General features: G+C 44.8%; 2 protein-coding genes across 6 annotated transcripts in view; one reads left to right on the forward strand and one right to left on the reverse strand.

Annotated features, from left to right (window-relative positions):
• Nucleotides 1-2,628: 2,628 nt before the first annotated feature.
• Nucleotides 2,629-16,322, reverse strand: KAT7 (lysine acetyltransferase 7). 2 transcript variants are annotated; one of them, XM_005235847.3, is made up of 15 exons: nucleotides 16,105-16,322; nucleotides 14,423-14,570; nucleotides 12,964-13,140; nucleotides 12,533-12,772; nucleotides 11,881-11,963; nucleotides 11,551-11,640; nucleotides 10,738-10,836; nucleotides 10,458-10,568; nucleotides 9,430-9,621; nucleotides 9,139-9,228; nucleotides 8,081-8,221; nucleotides 6,252-6,345; nucleotides 5,931-6,077; nucleotides 5,127-5,233; nucleotides 2,629-4,448 (listed from the first exon to the last, which is right to left on the reverse strand). In XM_005235847.3, exons 1-15 carry the CDS (start codon nucleotides 16,117-16,119, stop codon nucleotides 4,347-4,349), a joined length of 1,836 nt encoding a protein of 611 aa, XP_005235904.1. In that variant the 5' UTR covers nucleotides 16,120-16,322; the 3' UTR covers nucleotides 2,629-4,346. The 2 variants fall into 2 exon arrangements, with proteins under 2 accessions (XP_005235904.1, XP_005235903.1); XM_005235846.3 differs by lacking the exon at nucleotides 16,105-16,322 and having other exon boundaries at nucleotides 14,423-14,609.
• A 95-nt stretch (nucleotides 16,323-16,417) lies between these two features.
• FAM117A (family with sequence similarity 117 member A) overlaps nucleotides 16,418-18,251 on the forward strand; it is a 32,296-nt gene continuing 30,462 nt past the window's right edge. For 3 of the 4 annotated variants that reach the window (XM_055790142.1, XM_055790144.1, XM_055790151.1), the window contains exons 1-2: nucleotides 16,463-16,652; nucleotides 17,397-17,504. The gene's annotated coding sequence lies outside the window, so the exon portion shown is untranslated. Of the gene's footprint in view, nucleotides 16,442-16,462; nucleotides 16,653-17,396; nucleotides 17,505-18,251 lie in introns of those variants that run through there. The other variant, XM_055790143.1, reaches the window with a different exon arrangement.

Genomic DNA, 18,251 nt, shown 5'->3' on the forward strand with positions numbered 1-18,251 from the left:
CTGTCAGACACATTATTGGGTTCAACTGATCTGAGATTTGATCCAGGCAAGCAGTTCCTGCACAAGTTGGCACAAGACTAAGAATCTCTCCTGCTATGAAATCTTAAACTACATGGAAAAACTTGGAGTGACTTGGGGGGATAATTAAACACACAAGTCATGCGCTAACTAGTTCAATTAACTTCTCTTCAGTTCAGCTTCCTAAAGCTGGAACAATTCTAAGTCCAGCTCAAGAGCAGAAGATATGTCCATGCTGTTTGTCCATGTCCAGCCTGAAATGCAGTAACTGTCTATAGTGAAGCTTTAAACCTGGAAGAGCAGTGCATGAGCCAAAGCAGAGAAGTGTGGGTGAAATGCTCTGGAAAGCATATGGCCATGTTACACTTGTCTGCAGTTTGTGCCAGCACACCTGTACTTTAATATGGAGACTAAAATAGAAAGTGAAGTTGCTTTAACTATGACATCTGTAAAGCCAGAAACAGCAAAATAAATGGGAAAAGCTGCGGAATAGAGAGAGTCAGTAAAATGGCTACAGGGTAGCTGGATTTAAGCAAAGGGGCAGAAGTCATGGAAAGTCCTCTGGGAAACAAACTCGACAGGAAATAATACTGTTATAAAAGTACATGCACTGGCTATTACTGCGGCCGTAAAGCTTTCAAAGGGCTAGTTCTCATTTACTGACAGTGGACATAAAGGTTTTTTAACCTTGGCTCTGCTAAATTACAATCTTTTTGGAAGATATCCATGAGAAGTGCATTAGACGACACCCAAACCAAACAAACTTCATTGTTGGGCCATAAAAATAAAAAGGATGAGTTCGATGCTGAAGCATTGAGACTGATCATTGGAAGACCCAGCTTTGTCTTGTCCTCTGGTCGGTTACCTCTCTGATTCTGGCCACATAACATAGGGCTTTCAAGAAAAGCCAGTTCCTTATGAGGTTGTATCTGCTCCAAGTGTTCACCTTTACTGGCATTCAAAATCTTATTCCATTTGTCTGACTTTCAGTTCCACAATCAGTTCTTGTTTCTGACATAGAGATGAGGTGGTCTGGCTCTGAACTTCTCATTCAGTCTTGCACTGAATTTGTGTTTGTGCTAAGGTTTTTTTGAGTCTGTCACAGCAAAGAACTCTGTAGGGTTACTAGTGTGCTTAAAATTACATACATTACCTATTCCTGTGTTACGTCAAGGCTGAATGCAAGTGTGTTTTTCTAAGTGAGAAAAGAGGGCAAGGAGGCATCAGTCTAGGAAAATTTACTGAAAGCACCAGCTGCTTTTTGGTAGCATCGGAATTTTTAGGTGGGCTTCAAACTGCCCATACAGAATGCAACATCTGCAAGTTTGCAGTTGCTATGAATAAACTGTGGGTGAAACTGAGCAAGTCTCATCCTTTGGTTACCCAGAGATGTTTACGGCTATCTGTATGACTCACTACTTAATTACTGTTTGCATTACCAAAGCACCCAGAGGTCTCAGTCAAGCGTGGGACCCCATCGTGTTAAGAACTGTACATACACAGGGAGACAGTCGCTGCCTCAGAGAAGTCACAACACAGACTTGACTGAATCAGGACTGGAGGGAAGCAAAGGCTTAGAGAGGGGCTGGCTGTCACACAGCAGAGCAGTGTGGGGAATAAAACCCTTATCCTCTTGTATCTCTGCCCAGTTCTCTACAAATATATCACACTGCCTCTCTGTACTTGCAACAAAAGAGACAAAAAAAGCCCAAAAAGGCAGCAAAAAGGCAACGGGTATTGTACAAAATGGTGCTCAAAGTAGTAAAAATGCTCTCAAATCAAATGCTTAAAACACCTGTCTTATTAAGGAAAACAGGACAGAACTACGAAGAACCTTGATCTGACTTGAGTAAAAAAGCATCGTTGCTCAGGGAGGTATCCCTGATTTTCATCTTAATGGGAACAAGACTACCAAGGTATTCTATCTCAATTACTTCGCTCTCTTTCTTTGTAAGCTGAGTACCTTGAGTCCCAGGCCGTGATCACCAACACATCAGGCGGCCTCTCTGCAGTTTAGAGCCAAGTCCAAAAACATTCCCTAATTCTTCTTAACTCCTATTGAGTTATGTAGGAAAGCAGAATCTCTGGAAGAAGCTGGAGCAGGTATGCGTAATTAACCATTTTATATCAGAGACTGAATCAAAGACTCAAGATGTCTGAAAGATGTGCTGAACTTCAAACACCATTTTTTGAAGATCAGCGACTTCACTGTCCCAAGTCCTCCCACAGTACAAGAAGGTCTGGTCACGGAACACAGAAGGCAAGGCTAAAAATCTAGGGCCATCACTTCTAGGAGAACTCCTTCCTTCTTCAATGAACTTCAGGTTGACAGATGCTCCATTTTGCATGACATATGTAAGTTGCGAGTATCTGACAACATCCATATATTCCTCATGGTAGCCTCCTGTGCACAATGAGCTCTCGAATGAACACACAATACAGGCTATTTCTGACAGGTTCAACCTCAAGGTCATGCTAGTCACAATACTTAATACACCAGGGAGAAAGATGGGTTCCAAATTAGTCCCTTGCAACATAAAGCAGCAGTTTCACTTAACTGGAGATGCACAACAGCATCTGAATGAAAAAAAATAAAAAGGCTGCATAAACTTGAGCAGAGAACATGCTTTATTGAGAAGTAGATATAAGAACAGCACATTCTACCATGTCATGGGAACAGGGTTTAGCTTCTGCACAAGAATGGCCTTCTTCCCTACTCCACAACAGATCTACTTTGTTGGATAGTTTCATGAGCATCTGTAGTTAGTTACAATACAGGAGCAAAGGGTGTGAGACAGCAAAATTCAGTAATGCCCACAAGGTCTACATCATGTACTGATGATCCCTTTTTTTTTTTTTCTTTTCTTTCAAGGAGGCAGAGAAAGGCAGACAACCATCAGAAGAGCAATAGAGAACTTTTCCACATTAGGATGGGTCAGTAATTAACAGGAAATGGCTCCTACCTCCTGGCACAATGCAAGTGCTTCATTTCAGACACCATCCAGTGAGGAAGCATTGGAAGGTTTAAATGAAATCGGCACTGTGTGATGCTGCCATCATCCACCCCAGCATTGTCCCCCCCTGTTAATCACACTGGAGCCATGTAGGAAACCTGTGGCAGTGGTTATACTTGAAAGCCATTGTAAGATAGTTTCTTCCGGCGGTGCTGATGGAAGAGAGGAAGTAAAAGTTCTTTTTTGTTTTACAAAGACAAACAAGGATGCACTGTCAGAGAAGCATACCATCCACACAGCTAACCAGAGCTGCCACTGATGCACAGAATGTACACTGTAGGCAATCCAACGACTGACAATATTTGCATTGTAGAGTTTCTGTGGCTGTTTGGACAAGGTTAGCAAACATCTGCCTAAAGTTTTTGTTTCTTCAGTCTAGAGGGAAAAAATCCTCTCCAATACCAAGAGACCTACAAATCAGGGAAGACTGCTCTGGGAAAAATATCTCCACTGAAATACACTGAACATGCGTGTTTCTGTGTAAAGGAACCTACTAACTCCAAGAGATAAACCAGGAAAACACAGTAACTTATAATCGGAGGTCTCTCCAACAGATACGGTACTGTAGTAGCTCCAGGAGCATATACCAAGAGCAACTCTTTGAAACATCTCAGACCACGATGTTCTCACACACTTAGCCTTGACTCCTCCAGGGTAACACAAACAATCACACCACTCAGTTACAAGATATGCAAGTTTCTGACTGTACAATATTAACCATGTGAAGACCTGCTATGTTATATGGAAAACACTGCTGAAAGAGGTGGCACATTACCTTACTAAAACTATTTGATACATGGAATAGAACAGGCCATCAAACAGGACTAGTTAAAAATGCTGAAGTCAGTGTAACTGCAGCTTGTTGGAAAACCAGACTTTCCCCAAACAAGCATTAGACCTTGTTCAAAAGCCACAGAAATTATCTCCATTACTCAGAACGCAAGGAACCTGAAGGAAGAAACAATCAGATTATAGGACACAATACAACCTCACTGGAATAAGAACATGAGGGTAAGACCAGTGACTGGACAGGTACAGTACCAGATATCAGAACTCCTTGGGCCAGTGCTGCTAGGAGCTTCGTTTGGGTCCTATACAGATCCAATCCTTGCAACCTCATTGAGGCCGAAACATAAAGTTCCTCAGAACTAGCGTCTGTGGTGTGCACAAAAGATCTGGGCCAGAACAGTACCAAGGGGAACTGATCTTTCAGGAGGGTACTGTACCAGCCAATCACAACAGCAACAGATACAACAGAGATCCCTAGGGTACTTCCTACTGCTGGGGTTCACTGGCTTCAGGAGTGATAGACAGTTAAGTTCCCTTAGGAGGGGTCCATTTCAAACAGCTGGGATCCATTATCTTATTGCTGTTGGATCTTTTTGCCTCTTTGGCTATCCATTCATCAATCAGATCCTAAGGAAAAGAGCATGAAAGAGCAGATTAAAACAAATGATCCATGTGGAGAATTAGCCATGGTACACCACCACACATCTAAGTCCACAAATCTGAAGATGACTAGCCTACTAACTGCACAGTGTGACAAAAATAACATTTCCCCCACAGAGCTTTCTAGAAGCCCTTCCAATTACACTAATAAGGCTACATTCATCTACAAAGTGAAGTCTCAGGGAGCAGAAAACAAAAGAGAGAAGCTGTCACATTTTGAAATTTATAAACCATTTGTCTTGTATCTAACGAGGACACAAACAGGACTCATTCGGGATTCCATTAATTCAGTTCACTTTTATGTCATCTGGCTGCCCAATAAAGGGCAGGCACGATGAGGACCATGATGGGAACGTTGATCCATTGCTCCCCTAAAAAGCCACTTATAATGAGCAATGTTATTCCACACATCAGAAAAGGAAGGTCAATACATCATATTCTTATGCTACTGAAGAATCAGGTTGGTTGCCCATGTCGTATTTTATCAGTTACTGCATCTGAAAATTACAGTGCTCCCCCACTAGAATGAAAAGGCTAGAAAATCCAGCACAATGCAAAGGCAATGCTGATTTTGGCAGGTTCACATGAATCTAACAGCTAAATATAAAGAAACAAAAATACAGAAATAGCTATCACAAATCTTACCTGTCTTTTTAGGACCAGGTGTTTTCCTTTCCAGTACTTGAGCATCTGAAGTGCCTGCAACGTGCTAACAATGTCCACAGGGTTTACTGCAGTCTCCTGGCTGATTTCTGCAAACCAGTATCAGTTCATGTCAGAGCAGAAACAAATTCCTCTGTAATAGCCTGTAACTGTTAAGTTTCCAACTCCAAGTTTTATGCAACTCCTTTTGAAGGGGTACACACAAAATGCCTCACACATACTAAGGAGATACATGCAGTGTTACTGTTGCTGCCGGCTTGCACCCCTTGTCCACCCTGGTTAACTACAGCACTGCTATACAACTTGCCTTTGCTTATTTCACTCTTGAAGACTAATTGATTGCAAAGAGCTTGAAGAGCCATGGGCTATGGGTACAAGCCATGCAGAGCTGTACAGAAACAGCCCAGCTCACCCAAAAACTGAAAGCCAGCCTACACATCACAATGATTTAGTGATACAATTTTAGGATCCAAGTTAAGGCGTAATCCTCTGAAAGACAGCTCCTTCTTCAGAACTATCTTGGTATCTCTATGAAATGCTGCACACTCCTAGGTGCCATAATCATAAAAATGCTATTTAAAGAGGTCCAAATAGTGTTAGTATTTTAACCGTGGCAGGACTGGAAAGGAGCCATACCCAACTACAGGAATATTCCACTAACTATGCTGTTGCACATCTGCATGAATGGTCAAGCATGACCTGCCTCATATTTGAGGAAAATCAGTGATATGCATAGGTATGTTCCTGAACCAATTCACTACAAGCTTATTTAGCTTAAAATCATACCTTTTATAGAGATCTCTTTTCCTTGAAAATTATGCAGGTAACGAAGGAGAACTTCTTTCCAGTAACTACGGTAGCTGATGAGGCCTAAATCAGACAAAGGGCGTTCTGGAGAGCCAACTTTTTCTTCTACTTTAGAAAGCAAGTAGCCTGTAAAGGAAAGAAAACCTATTTATCTTTCCTAAACTGTCACCCTCTTTAGCACACGCAGAAACCGGCTATAATGAAAACTGCTCAACCATCACCATCAATACGTTAGATTTCTTGGTGAAATTGTCACGTTGGGCAGAATAATGTTTGTAGAATTTCTCTCTCTCTACTTACTGAAGTCAATGAGCATTTTGCCGTAACCTTGCCTCATATATTGAGGCATTGTCAGGATACAAGAAACATTATAGTTGAGAAAAGAATTCTTCTCCTAAAAACAAGAACAGAGAGGACAGATTAACAGGTCTAGATCTGTACAAATGATGGGTATACCATAATCCCAACAAACGGAACAAGCCTGTGCAACTGATACAATACAAGGTGAAAGCAGCAACAGTAGAAAAACCTGCTTAACAGCAAGTAACATGATCATCCTTCAGCTACCAACCTGGCTTAATGTCTTACTTTATTAGCCCTTAAATTGGGTGTTTGGTGCACAATTTCAAGCCTAGGATGGCTGGCCATGGAGCTGTACCTGAGGAACTGGTAACACCCTCACTACCACCTCTGTCATCTACCAGGTTTACATGCAACAGGAAAGTGACATAACAGCACGTCCTGGTTTTGGCCAGGATACGAGTTTCTTCTTAGTAGCTGCTGCAGTGCCGCATTTTGGATTTGCTATGAGAACAATGTTATTGACACACTGGTGCTTTTAGTTGTTGCTAAGTAATATTTATGCTAAGTCAAGGACTTTTCAGTTTCTCAGGCCCTGCCCACAAGAAAGCGGGAGGGGCACAAGAAACTGGGAGGGAGCAGAGCCAGGACAGCTGATGCGCAGTGGCCAAAGGGGTACTCCATAGCACAGAACATCATGCTCAGTATATAAACTGGGAGGAGGTGGTCTGAGTCTGTCGATCACTGCTCAGGGACTGACTGGGCATTGGTCAGCAGGTGGTGAGCAACTGTATTGGGCATCACTTGGGGTTTTTTCCCCTTCCCTTTGGATTTTATTCCTCTCCCCTTCTCATTATTATTACTGTTGTTGTTGTTATTATTATTTTATTTCAATTGCTAAATTGTTCTTGTTTCAACCCTTGCATTTTACCTTTTTCCTGATTCTCCTCCCCATCCTGCTGGGCACGGGGGGAGTGAGCGAGCAGCTGTGTGGTACCTGGTTGCCAGCTGAAGTTAAACCACAACACAGCAGCATTATAAGCACATTGAAATGTTCAGATAAAGACAACTCAGACACACTTATCTGCAGATCAAGGCCATTTTTCCTTAGAACATTTTTTTTTCTTAGATATTTATCCAGTTTTGACTCAGTTATTTAAGGAATATAGTTGCCTGCTCTTTATTTGGGAGAGTATTCTCCTACCTACAGAATTTCACGGACTGAAACCTCTAAGCTACATTGCATGATATCACCATGTCCAGAAGGGTAGTAACTTTTTCTGTATTGAAGTAACAACAACCAGGAAATGTATTTCACTCATGTGCGGCAGAGATTAAACAAACAGATTGGCTATTTTTTAGGTAGGCAACATGTCTGAGAAAACAGCTGAGAAAACTGGCTCCTATTCTAAGCTTAGCCAGTGACTTACTTGAGTTATGCCCCAGTTTCTCCACCTAAGAATTTTTATTCCTTCAAGTACTTTGTTAAAAAAAAACCAAAACATGCTGACTAATACTTATTCTCTACATTTTCTTTATCCTTTCTTTTGCCTATATTTAAGACACCACTATGCTTCCTAGCAACAACAGTTCATTTGAGCTGATTTGGTTTTTGTTAGTAATGACAAAAGATGCTACAGCAAAACACCTCCAATCCCTGCAGCAAAGTATGAACAATTTATGCAGATCCGGTTTGAAACTTCATCTATTCCTAAAAGCAACAAATCCCAAGACTGCAAGAACTCTGAGGGGAGATTCAGTACTGATAATTGTGTCCTAAATCTCATTCTAGAGAGGCAGTAATGCATATGTATGTATTTTCAACTAACCTTGGAGAAATATCCTATCAGGTGACAGCCAGTGTTGTCAGCTTCAGTCATGACATAGAAGAGGAAGGGTTCAACATCATAATACAGTGTTTTATGGTCCAAGAAAAGTTTTGCCAGCAGACACAGGTTTTGACAGTAGATCTAGAAGCAAAATAACAGAATACACCAGTTTATTATAGAGGAACATCCAAGACTGGACAAAAACAGGCATACATGGGAAATGACAAGAACATTCTGATTCATCTGAGAAATGACATACACTCTTTCAAATAGAGCAGCTGGGTCAGGAAACAATTCCATTTGTGATGAAACTTGATAAGCCTAGCCTCCTAAGGCTGGGAATTGACATTTGTGATATTCATCTCTGAATGCTCTAAACACCACATCCCCAGTGAAGAGGAGCAGAAGGCTGGATCTCTGCTTGCTTGCACTATATTGCATTAATCCAGTGCTTCAAGGTTATCTCCGGTAAATATCAAAGATTCCTCCCAACTTCCAGCAGTGCAGAATTTAGCTTTTGCATTTGTTTCTTTGTTCTTTCCTCTGAAACCTTCAAGACCAGACACAACGCAAGACAGGGCACAAGCATGGTGCTACTACCTAGCACTGTATCTGCAGCTGCAGCTGCATGTTCTACCCTTCAATTCAAGGTTAAGGAGGTCACCTTCAAATTTAGGCTGCTTCCCACTCTAACCCAAATTTCACCGAGTATTCACCACAGTGAATGGAGATGGGCAGTAGCAACCTACTGAGGTCAAGCACAGTAATCTTCCCACTAACTTTCAGAAAGAGATCTTGACACGTATCTCCAACCATAGTAGGAGACAACAGACAGAACTGCTGGAGCACAACAGGGCTGAGGAATAACCACAAAGAAAACGCAGACAAAACTGCTGCTAGAATTGCAAGAATGAACAGATCAGACTCTAGTAGCCTTTCTGCAATTAAGAGGGAGAAAGGGCCATTTGCATCCTGTTTCTTTACAGGAAAAGCAGTGCCTGGCACATCTCAAAAATAGGCTCCACACTCAAGACTGACCTAATGATCACAGTTGTTACCTTATTCTTTTTCCCATCCACTTCAAACACCGAAATGGAGCCTTTGCGGTAGATTTCATCACCTGGTGGATGTTTCCAAACACATTTTGCCTATGACAGGAAAACAAAGTTAGGGTGACACTCCTGTTTTAAGGGCAGAAAAAGTTACAACAGCTACTGGGTATACCAGGAAACATGCAGTCTTCCCCCCTCCTAAAGTGAGCAACAGAGTTAACAACGATAATGTTTTAAAATGTTTACACGCCGACATCAGATTTAAAACTTGGGAATCAGCTCTACCCTAACCCTTACCATGTGTCTGCGCAGTATTGTCTGGCTCTTCATATATTTGAGACAGAACTCACACATGTAGAGACGTCCCAGACGAGCATACTCTTCTGGGTAGGGAGAATGATACCAGGTATCCAGCTCATAACGGCCAAAAGCGATTGTTTTAATCATATTGCTGCCTTCTGTGATCTGGCCCTGGAGCCGCAACTTCTCCTATGAATGAAAAAAAATGGATAATTACTTTTTTTAAAAAAATATTAAAAGTAGGTAGAGAAGGGGACCCTATTTATTTCCCACAAGGACATCATTCACTTCAAGTCTTCTAAATTCATCCTTCAATGTGACAACATCTAATGACCCATCCCACAGACCTCCTCAGTCAAAACAGTCTGAGCCCTGTCCACAAGCAGCATGGTACAGACTGTTCTTTCACCAGGATTTGTCTTGTGAATCAGCACTTAGCAGCATGACAACACTAGGATCATATTCTTTCTGTCATGAAGGCAATGTAAACTCCTTGCCGCTTCACGCTTCTTTCCTAATCTGTAGGGAAAGGATACAGCCTAATGCTCTGTCTCAGAGATACCCCACACGCAACTGTCACTTGGTAACCATCAGAGTATCTTTTGGCTCATGTCTGGAGATGGAAGGTGGGTTTGGAAAGCACCTACAAGGTTTTGAGCTCCATTCCACAGTCACTGGCTGCTGTCAAGATGGTTTTTGTCTTCTGTTATCATCACTCCTTCAGTGGACAGTTGAAGCTGTCCACTCTTTCACTGAAAATGAACACCTATTAAATGGGACTGTTACTAATTATTCCTCTTGCAGGCACTGCAGCATTCATGACTGCAAATGCTTAACACCAGCTGTACTTTCAGCAAACCCTCTGAATGAGTGGCACTTAAATGTTATCCCTAGTGTAACTTGGCTGACTTGGCTGGGCTGTAGTTGCTCTTCTCACAAACGCTGATTCTATCTGCACAAGTACAACAAAACCCAGAAAGCGTTCACGTTTCTAACAAATACATTTGTTATGTGATTTTTCTCACCAGGTCCTCAGATGCCCGTGCTTGTGCTCTTCGGAAAAGCTCGAGGTCATACTCACTCGTCAAGTTTTCAAGCAGAGGTTCCCTAGTATTGCCATAGGTTTGTCTGTGCTCCTAGAACAATAAAATAATAGGAGGTTTTGCTGCCATGGTGCTGCTAAACTGTTGGATTTTGCAGCTTTTTTAGCTGAGAATGCTGCAGGATGACTGGGAAAGCCAAACTCCTGTTTAGTGGTCTCATTCCAGACAGGAGGGAATGAAAGAATAAAGTCATTGCTTTTACCATGTATTTTTCTTTTTGTTCCTTGCTTAGCCCCGAGTTCCTCTTCTTCCTGAGCTCAGCTACTTTCTCTTTGTAACGCAGCTGTCTCTCTGTTGGTGCCTGAAAGAAAGCAGAGGTGGAAACCTTCACTAGGTTTCATCCACTTTAAAGTTTTCTTTACCTTCCCGCCCTATAGGACCTCTGTCCTGGCTTTCATTTTATGATGTTTGCTGCCTCTGAACCAAATCCCGTGCTAATAAGAGGGCACTGCAGGTACAACATCAGCATGTAAAATAGGAAATTTTTCTTTATACCACAGCTTGCCTTTGCCAGTGTACCTCAGTCCCACAAGACAGGGTGCACTCCTTATGTGCTGCTTAATCATAGGGAAAAGCTCAAGCTGACTCATTAAGTCATCTTGACTCAAGTCCAAGATGCAGGAACTGAAAAATTTAATTCCCCTGGTTTTATTCTTTTCTGTTTAGTCAGAGCAAAATTGTAGTTTACAGTGCTGCAGGAATTCTCTTGTCCTACATATTAAAGCACGCAGAAAAGGTCATCCTGAGAACAGCTCCAGCCTCCTTTGTAAATACTACTGGCCAATGCCACCTCTCTGCTCTTGCTAGGTGCTCCAGTCTCACGTTTGAGGAATACAATGAATTGCCCTTGCTGAAACAAATCGGAGATGACTAATGGGCGTGCCAGGACTCACCGCAACAGCTTATCTGAAGTGAAGAAGGAAGATCAAGTTAAAATCATTGCTGCTGGAAATGACAAGCTGAAGTTTTCCCACTGAAAACTGAGCAGCCACTCTATTAAGTGCAGATTGCCTACCTGGTGTCTGGTGGCGTGCCTGTTGTTGTCATCTTGCCGATGGGCCAGCATTCTCTCCTCAATCTGTTTATCCCGACTCTGGGCTCGCACCTGGAAGCCAAAACTCATGCTGCAGCAAAGTACTATCAAAGGCTTCATCTTTTCCTTCTCTTGTTTTGGTGAGTTTTCTGAACTGTAATTCACAGATGATTTGACGCACAAATGCTACTGTCTTACAGCTAAAGACATCAGCTGAAATATGTTAACTCTATCTTCTGTTCATAAATGATAGGTCTTGGCATTTTGTTCAAAAAAATTGGTAAGGAAGATAAAACAAAAAGACTTATTTACCTTGCACTCATCTGCTGAGAGATTATGATATAGTGGGCATCCTGATATGGAGAAGTGTCGCTCATGTTTTCCAGTTAGGTGTCCTGCAGAGGATCAGAAAAAAACACCACCTTTTAAAAAATATGATCATAAAGATGTTTAAAAAGCACTCAAGATGGGCAGATCCCTCATATGACCTTCTCAAGGAGCATGCTCAGTTTACCAGTGTGACAGAAGGAGCACGCTTCGTGGTTCATGGCAGAAGCTTTAAGAACAAAGAAGGAAAACCTTTTCCACACTAACTCAAAAGCTGCAGTCCATGCAAGCAGCCACACATATCTGAGGTCTGCAAAAATTTGTTTCTGAAAACCTGCTTCTGGCAGAGACTGGCACCCTACCTGCAAGACTCTGCATTCTCCTCCCACACCTGTGCCCATACTCCTAACTTGTTCTTCACCCTAGCATCCCCCAAACACTCCTAGCCAGAAAACACCTCCAGAAAGAATATACCTACAAATATGCTTCATATCCCTTCTTTGTACCTACTTCTCAGTAATATTCCTGATCATAATTAAGTGCATATTGTTAGGATGCATAAACTCAGCTGAGTGGGACTTTGAATATCACAGCAGGAAGGCAAAACCCAACAGATTAATCCTGGAGCTGAAATTACCTAAAGAGTTACAACCAGGAGTGGGACATTTCATGTTGAAATTGTAGCTTTCATGGAAGCGGCGGCGCTTAGGGCGGTGAGACAGGTCACTTCCAGAATCCTTCATGGACATGTCCTTGGCAATGCTCTCATCATGGGATACATTTGGACTGGAGATATCAATATCAGACTCTGAGGAAGGGGCATTCCCGGTGGGGGTACGAGGTGGAGACTCATCGTGATCCGCTGCATTTTTAGTGTCTAAATAAGGATCAATATGTTACAAATTTGTCTGAAATAAAGCTTTCAAAAAAAATATGTAAAGCAACTCCGGACAGCTGTCTCAAACGCTCTGTCCTCAGGATATTATACTGTGCCCTCAGAGAATGGAGTCACACACTCTTTCCAACAGCATTTTGCAAACTTTCAACGCCTCACTGCACCCTATGTACCTCTGTCAGAAAAGTCAACCACTTGCTCAGTCTCTGACCCAGATGAGCGAGTCTGCCGGAGTGGGTATTTCTTTGGAGTCACAGGAGTAGGCTGCTGTTGGCTGCGGGTTACCCTCCTTGTAGAATAGACAGGCTCTTCTGCTCCAAACGATGGTGGATTACGAACTGGGCTGGAATCTAATTCCATAGAAACACCATAATTACACCCACAATAAGCACTGTAAGTCAAAAGAGTCACCTCGCACGTGCTCTGAAGTCTGTAATACCAACATCTGATAGCTGGTATCAACATAGAGTTCTGTCCTACCGCTCATGGCTGCACATCATCACAAAGACATGCTCCATTCTTCTGAGCTTAAATCTTTTGACACTTTTACCAACACTCAGGAATCTGGAATTAGATCAGCTTTCTATGGACTTAACTAGTAATTACAAACCAGCTTCCATTTGGAAAGCTAAAGAACCATTAGTTCTGATAGTTAGGTTATCAGTGTTTAGATAACCCTTGGGAATAGCAAGATTGCTTCTGGTGTGGAGCTATATTTGGAACCCTGTGTGTCGTTTTGTGATCCTGTGCTCATAGACTATAAAACAATTATTTTGCATTAAAATAATGCTTTCATAATCCTAAAATCTCACAGACATCCCATACACACCCAACCACGTTTCCTCTTGTTTTTAAGACCTAATCACCAGATGATCATGTACATATATTTCTTACTTGCAATATAATTTTTTGCAAAACAAGATTCTTTATCAAAACGTATACATCAAGCAATGGAAAGAAGTTACTGTCATTTCCTCCCCTTGATGCCAGATGGCAGCTTATTAACAAACAGCCAAGAATGACTGCACTTACACTAAAAATGAGGAGGCGGACACATTCAGTGTTTCCTCTTACAATACTGATGCCAAAGCACACAAAATAACTGGCAATATATTGATTACATTTATTGCAGAGTAGGGTCAGCACCAGCAAGTCATGAAAATACATCTTCCCTTGTAGTACAGAAAACCCCAAAAACCAGAAAACCAACTTTCACCTCTAAACACCCTCTCTCTAGCTTGGCTCCAGTACCAATAGAACTGTCTAGACGGAAAGTAAATTTTTAGAGTTCTCAGAAAAATCAGGCAAAGCTGGCAGCAGAATCATGGTGTTTTGATTCCTACTTTCTTTAACAAATAGATGTTTTTACTTTTTGAACTGAGGATACTTGAGTTCTGACTTCCACCACCAGTGTAATCTTTAGACTATATTAACTCATTTGTGCAATATGCACATATAAAGACTGCTTTTTGCTGTGCTTCATTAATAGCAAATGAAAAACGTTAAATATTTTTATTTAGGTATAAACTCCACTCATTTAAGTTCTAAAGGTCAGGAATATGGAGTACATTGAGCCTGTTTTGCTTAAGAGGCTGCTTTTCTTTCCTTTGTTTAAGAAAATAAAGCATTTACCTTGAGAGCTTTGACTGAGTCTGGCTGAGGAACGGGTCACACGGGCAGATCGTCGTGATGTGCCATCACTTTCAGAGCTGTCTGTATGCTCAGGATCAGTCGAAAAATCAGAGTCTTCTGTTCCATCTGAGCTACTGCCTGCGTTCCTCTGTGACACCACAGACCCAGACATTAGCAAAGGAGCATTTAAACTTGCGTATTTTATTTATACTATTAAAACCCCCCACTATTTTATACTAGATAGATAAATTCAAGCTGACACAATGACACATGCAAGCTAATAAATGTCAAGTGTATTTACTCTGGAGAAGATATTTTAGCTCAATAAATATGCAGTGTCAGACAGTGCCTTCTATAATAACAAGTTTCTGCAAACTGATCCACTAAGGAAGATAACTGTAGCACTGGATTTTATTTAAAGCAAAAGGTAAATCAAGTTTAGGGCTAGTTTGGACAATGCTATGAACTGACCGTTCTCGGATCACCCTGCCAAGCCAACAACACTCCTGCACTACCTGCCTGTTCACAACAGCAGAGCACCAGGCACCGCGGGAGCAGCTGGTGGAGCAAACAGATGGGCTCCAGCAACGGCCACACTGGCTCATCACCACTCAGCAACGCAGGGCAGAGAAAAGCAGGGCACTCAGCAAAGAGGCTGCGCTAGAACAGGCCGCGAATGCAGCCGCGTTCACCTTGTCCTGGCCCACCAGCGCGGCCCCCTGCACCACGCAGCGGCCTGCCCTGAGGGAAGCAGGCCCCGGGAGCTGGCGGGCAGCCACCAGGCCTCTCAAGATCCCTCCCCCGCACGACAGCCCTGACCCGACAGCCGGAGTGTGGAGGCGCCCACAGGTGTCGGCCAGAGCGGCCGGAGCCATGGGGCGCGGGCGGAGGCACCCCGCGGCCGCCGGCCCCGAGGGGAAGGCGCCGAGGCCGGCGCGCGCCTGAGGGGAGGGGCTGGGGCGCTGCCGAGGCCCCGCGCGCACGGGTGGCGCGAGGGCGGCCCCCGCGCCGCTTTGTTTTGCACCCAGCGGAGACTCGCCGGTCCCGACCAATCACAGCGTGCATGGGAGGAGCCGAAAGGGAGAACCCGCCAATGATAGCTTAAGACAGCAACAAAGCGCGGCCGCCGAGCGTGACTGACGGCAGCCGCCAGCCTATCACTGCAAGCTTCCCGCCTAGTGAAACATCAACCGGGGAGGGGAGGGGAGGGGAGGGGAGGGGAGGGGAGGGGGGGGTGGGCGGAGTGGGATGGGGGAAGGGAGAGGGGGAGAAGCAAAGCACGCGCGGGGAGGATACCGTTGGGGGCGTAGATCGGCAGCCCCGGAAGCCAATCAGCGGCCAGCCAGGAAAGGCAGTCCGACCAATACGTGAACAGCTCTCCAACTGCCTGCCCAGTCGGGAAAACCAAGAGGCGGGCCGAGCTGCAGGCGCGGGGGAGGGGAAACGGTAACCGTTGGGGGCGATGAGTGACGAGCAAGATGGCCAATTAGCGCCCAGCATGCCCGTGTGGCAGCCACTCAGGAAGCGAGCGAGGCGGGCGCAGTGGGCTGAAGGCCGCTATTTTCCCCCCCGGTTTTGTGCCCATGAGAGGTAGCGGAGGGGGTGGAAAACGGGGGAGAGCTACGGCCTGAGCTTCGCCAGTCCCCTGCCCGGTGCCTCCCCAGTCCCTCAGCCACGCTCACCTTCCTGCGCGGCATCCTGGGCGGGGGGCAGTGAGGTTGGTTGGTCCCCGGCGCCCCCGGCCCGCGAAGCGGCAGTCGCCGCCGTGTTAGCGCTGGCGGGCTCCGTGGTGACAGCCGTGTCTCCCGTCTTGCGGCACCTCTGCTCCGGCGGCGCCAGCCTGCTGCCGCCAGTCCCAGTTCCCTGCTCGGTCCCTCACACTTCCGCCGGGACACGGCCCACACCCCCCGTCACGTGACCCCGAGCCAGTCCCATGCCAGCGGGGGCTGCCATCTTGGATTCTGACGAGTGTCCCGGCGGTGCCGCCGCTGACAGTGAAGCTACCGGCGGCCATCTTGGGTTCGGGCTGAGGGCTTTTAGCGGGGGCTGGGGCGGCGGCGGCCATCTTGGGTTTCGGCGCGAAGTCAGCGGGCTCCCGGGGACCGGAGCGGCTGTGTTCCCCAGGGAGCCATGTTGGGTTCGGGCAGCCTGAGCCCTCCCGCTGGGGCCATTTTGGGGCCGGGCAGAGGCGCGCCGCCGGGTCCATGGAGTGATTGGGTGGAGGAAGGCGGTGAGTCCCCGTTGCTCTTGAGGCGGAGGCGGGGAGCGCCGCGCCTCCGGCTCCCGGCCCCCCCTTCTGCTAAGGGGGGTGCTGCCGCCTGCTCTGTGCGCGGCCAGCTGGAGGGAGAGGCCGTTCCCGAGCCCTGGCGCCGCGCTGGGGCGGGCCGCCGCGGGGGCCTAGCAGGCCTGGGCGGGCCTCGCAGGGCTGCGCTGCAGCGGGCTCCTGATCGGAGAGGCTGTTGTCGTTAGTTCATTTTTCCGCTCTCAAAATATCGTCGCGGGGCGTGTGTGTTTTGGGTGAAGCTTTTCCTGTGTATTTCTGTCACGGGCGAATATCAGCTGGTCGTGTCTCTTCCCTGAGCTGCTGAGGCGGCTCTGGCTGGCCGGGGCAGTGCGGGCCGGGGGCTGCCGGGTGTGGTACCCCCCCGGGGTCTGCCGTGCCCCCCTCCCTCCACCCACCCACCCCCGGGGGTCTTCCCTGCCCCCCTCCCCCGAGTCTGATATGACCTGCCCGGTAGCTGGTTAAACATCATATATCAAAACGTTAATGTGATAAAGCAGTCTATGAGCACCAGTGTATTGCTTTATAAAAAGATCTGAGGAGATCAAACACAATGATTTCTTTTCAAACTACTGTTATCTTTAGGGATTATTACATTCTCAGGGCCTGATCCTATAATCCTCATGAGTGTATGTCATCCTTAGTCATACAAGTAATACCACTTTTCTTATTCCAAATTGTTATTGCTTCTAGGTGTATCCAATCTCCTGTGAAATATTGAAAGGCAAACGTTCTGAAGAAGTTGAGATGAAATACCTCTGTTTTTGCCAAAGCACAGAGGAATGGGAAGCAGTGTGTGTGGTATGTGAAGTGGGAGTGTATGCATTGGTTGCAAATAAGTGTATGTTTGATCTAAAAATAGTACATATTAAGCCCATGAAAACTATGGATGCATGATCAAGTCAGTAAGTTTCGTTATTTCAGTGAGCCAATTTGGAAACCTACTGAAAGGCAGCTGCAGGAGAAAACAATGCTGCACAAATGCATGAGTTTTTCCTACTTCATAAGAAAAAGAAAAGTCTGCCTGGAATTTTGTAGAATTTCAAATTGCAGTTAAGCCCAAATGTATTGCTAGGCTAACGAATGTTATGCTCTCAAGTTATTAGCATAACATGAAATGTTTAACTTAAGATAAATCTGGGATGAACTAAAGCATCGCCTCAAATGGCAAGAAGAATGGGAACAAAGAAAAGTAGTGCAGTATTCCCTAATGGAAAGAAAAGGGAGGAGTTAGTCCAAACACTTTGTAGTTGCTCATCTCCCATGTATTTTCCGTGAGACAAAGCTCAGTCCTCACAAGAGTGAATGATTCTAATGCTGCAAACTGATGAAGGGCTTTAATGGAAACATGGGACAGTTACGAGCAATAAAAAAGATTTCAAAGAGCTTGTAGATTGCAACTTCATCTTGTATTTTTTCTTGCATTAAATGGAATCTGCTTGTGGTAGAAAAATGACAATTAGCTTCAAGACGGGTTGTAACAACACGTTCGGGCCTTGAAAATGTCTGAATTCCAAGTGCAGATTTGCTTGAATAAAAAAGACTAAA

This window comes from Falco peregrinus, chromosome 18 (genome assembly GCF_023634155.1).
Source record: "Falco peregrinus isolate bFalPer1 chromosome 18, bFalPer1.pri, whole genome shotgun sequence".
Classification (NCBI taxonomy): Eukaryota; Metazoa; Chordata; class Aves; order Falconiformes; family Falconidae; genus Falco; species Falco peregrinus.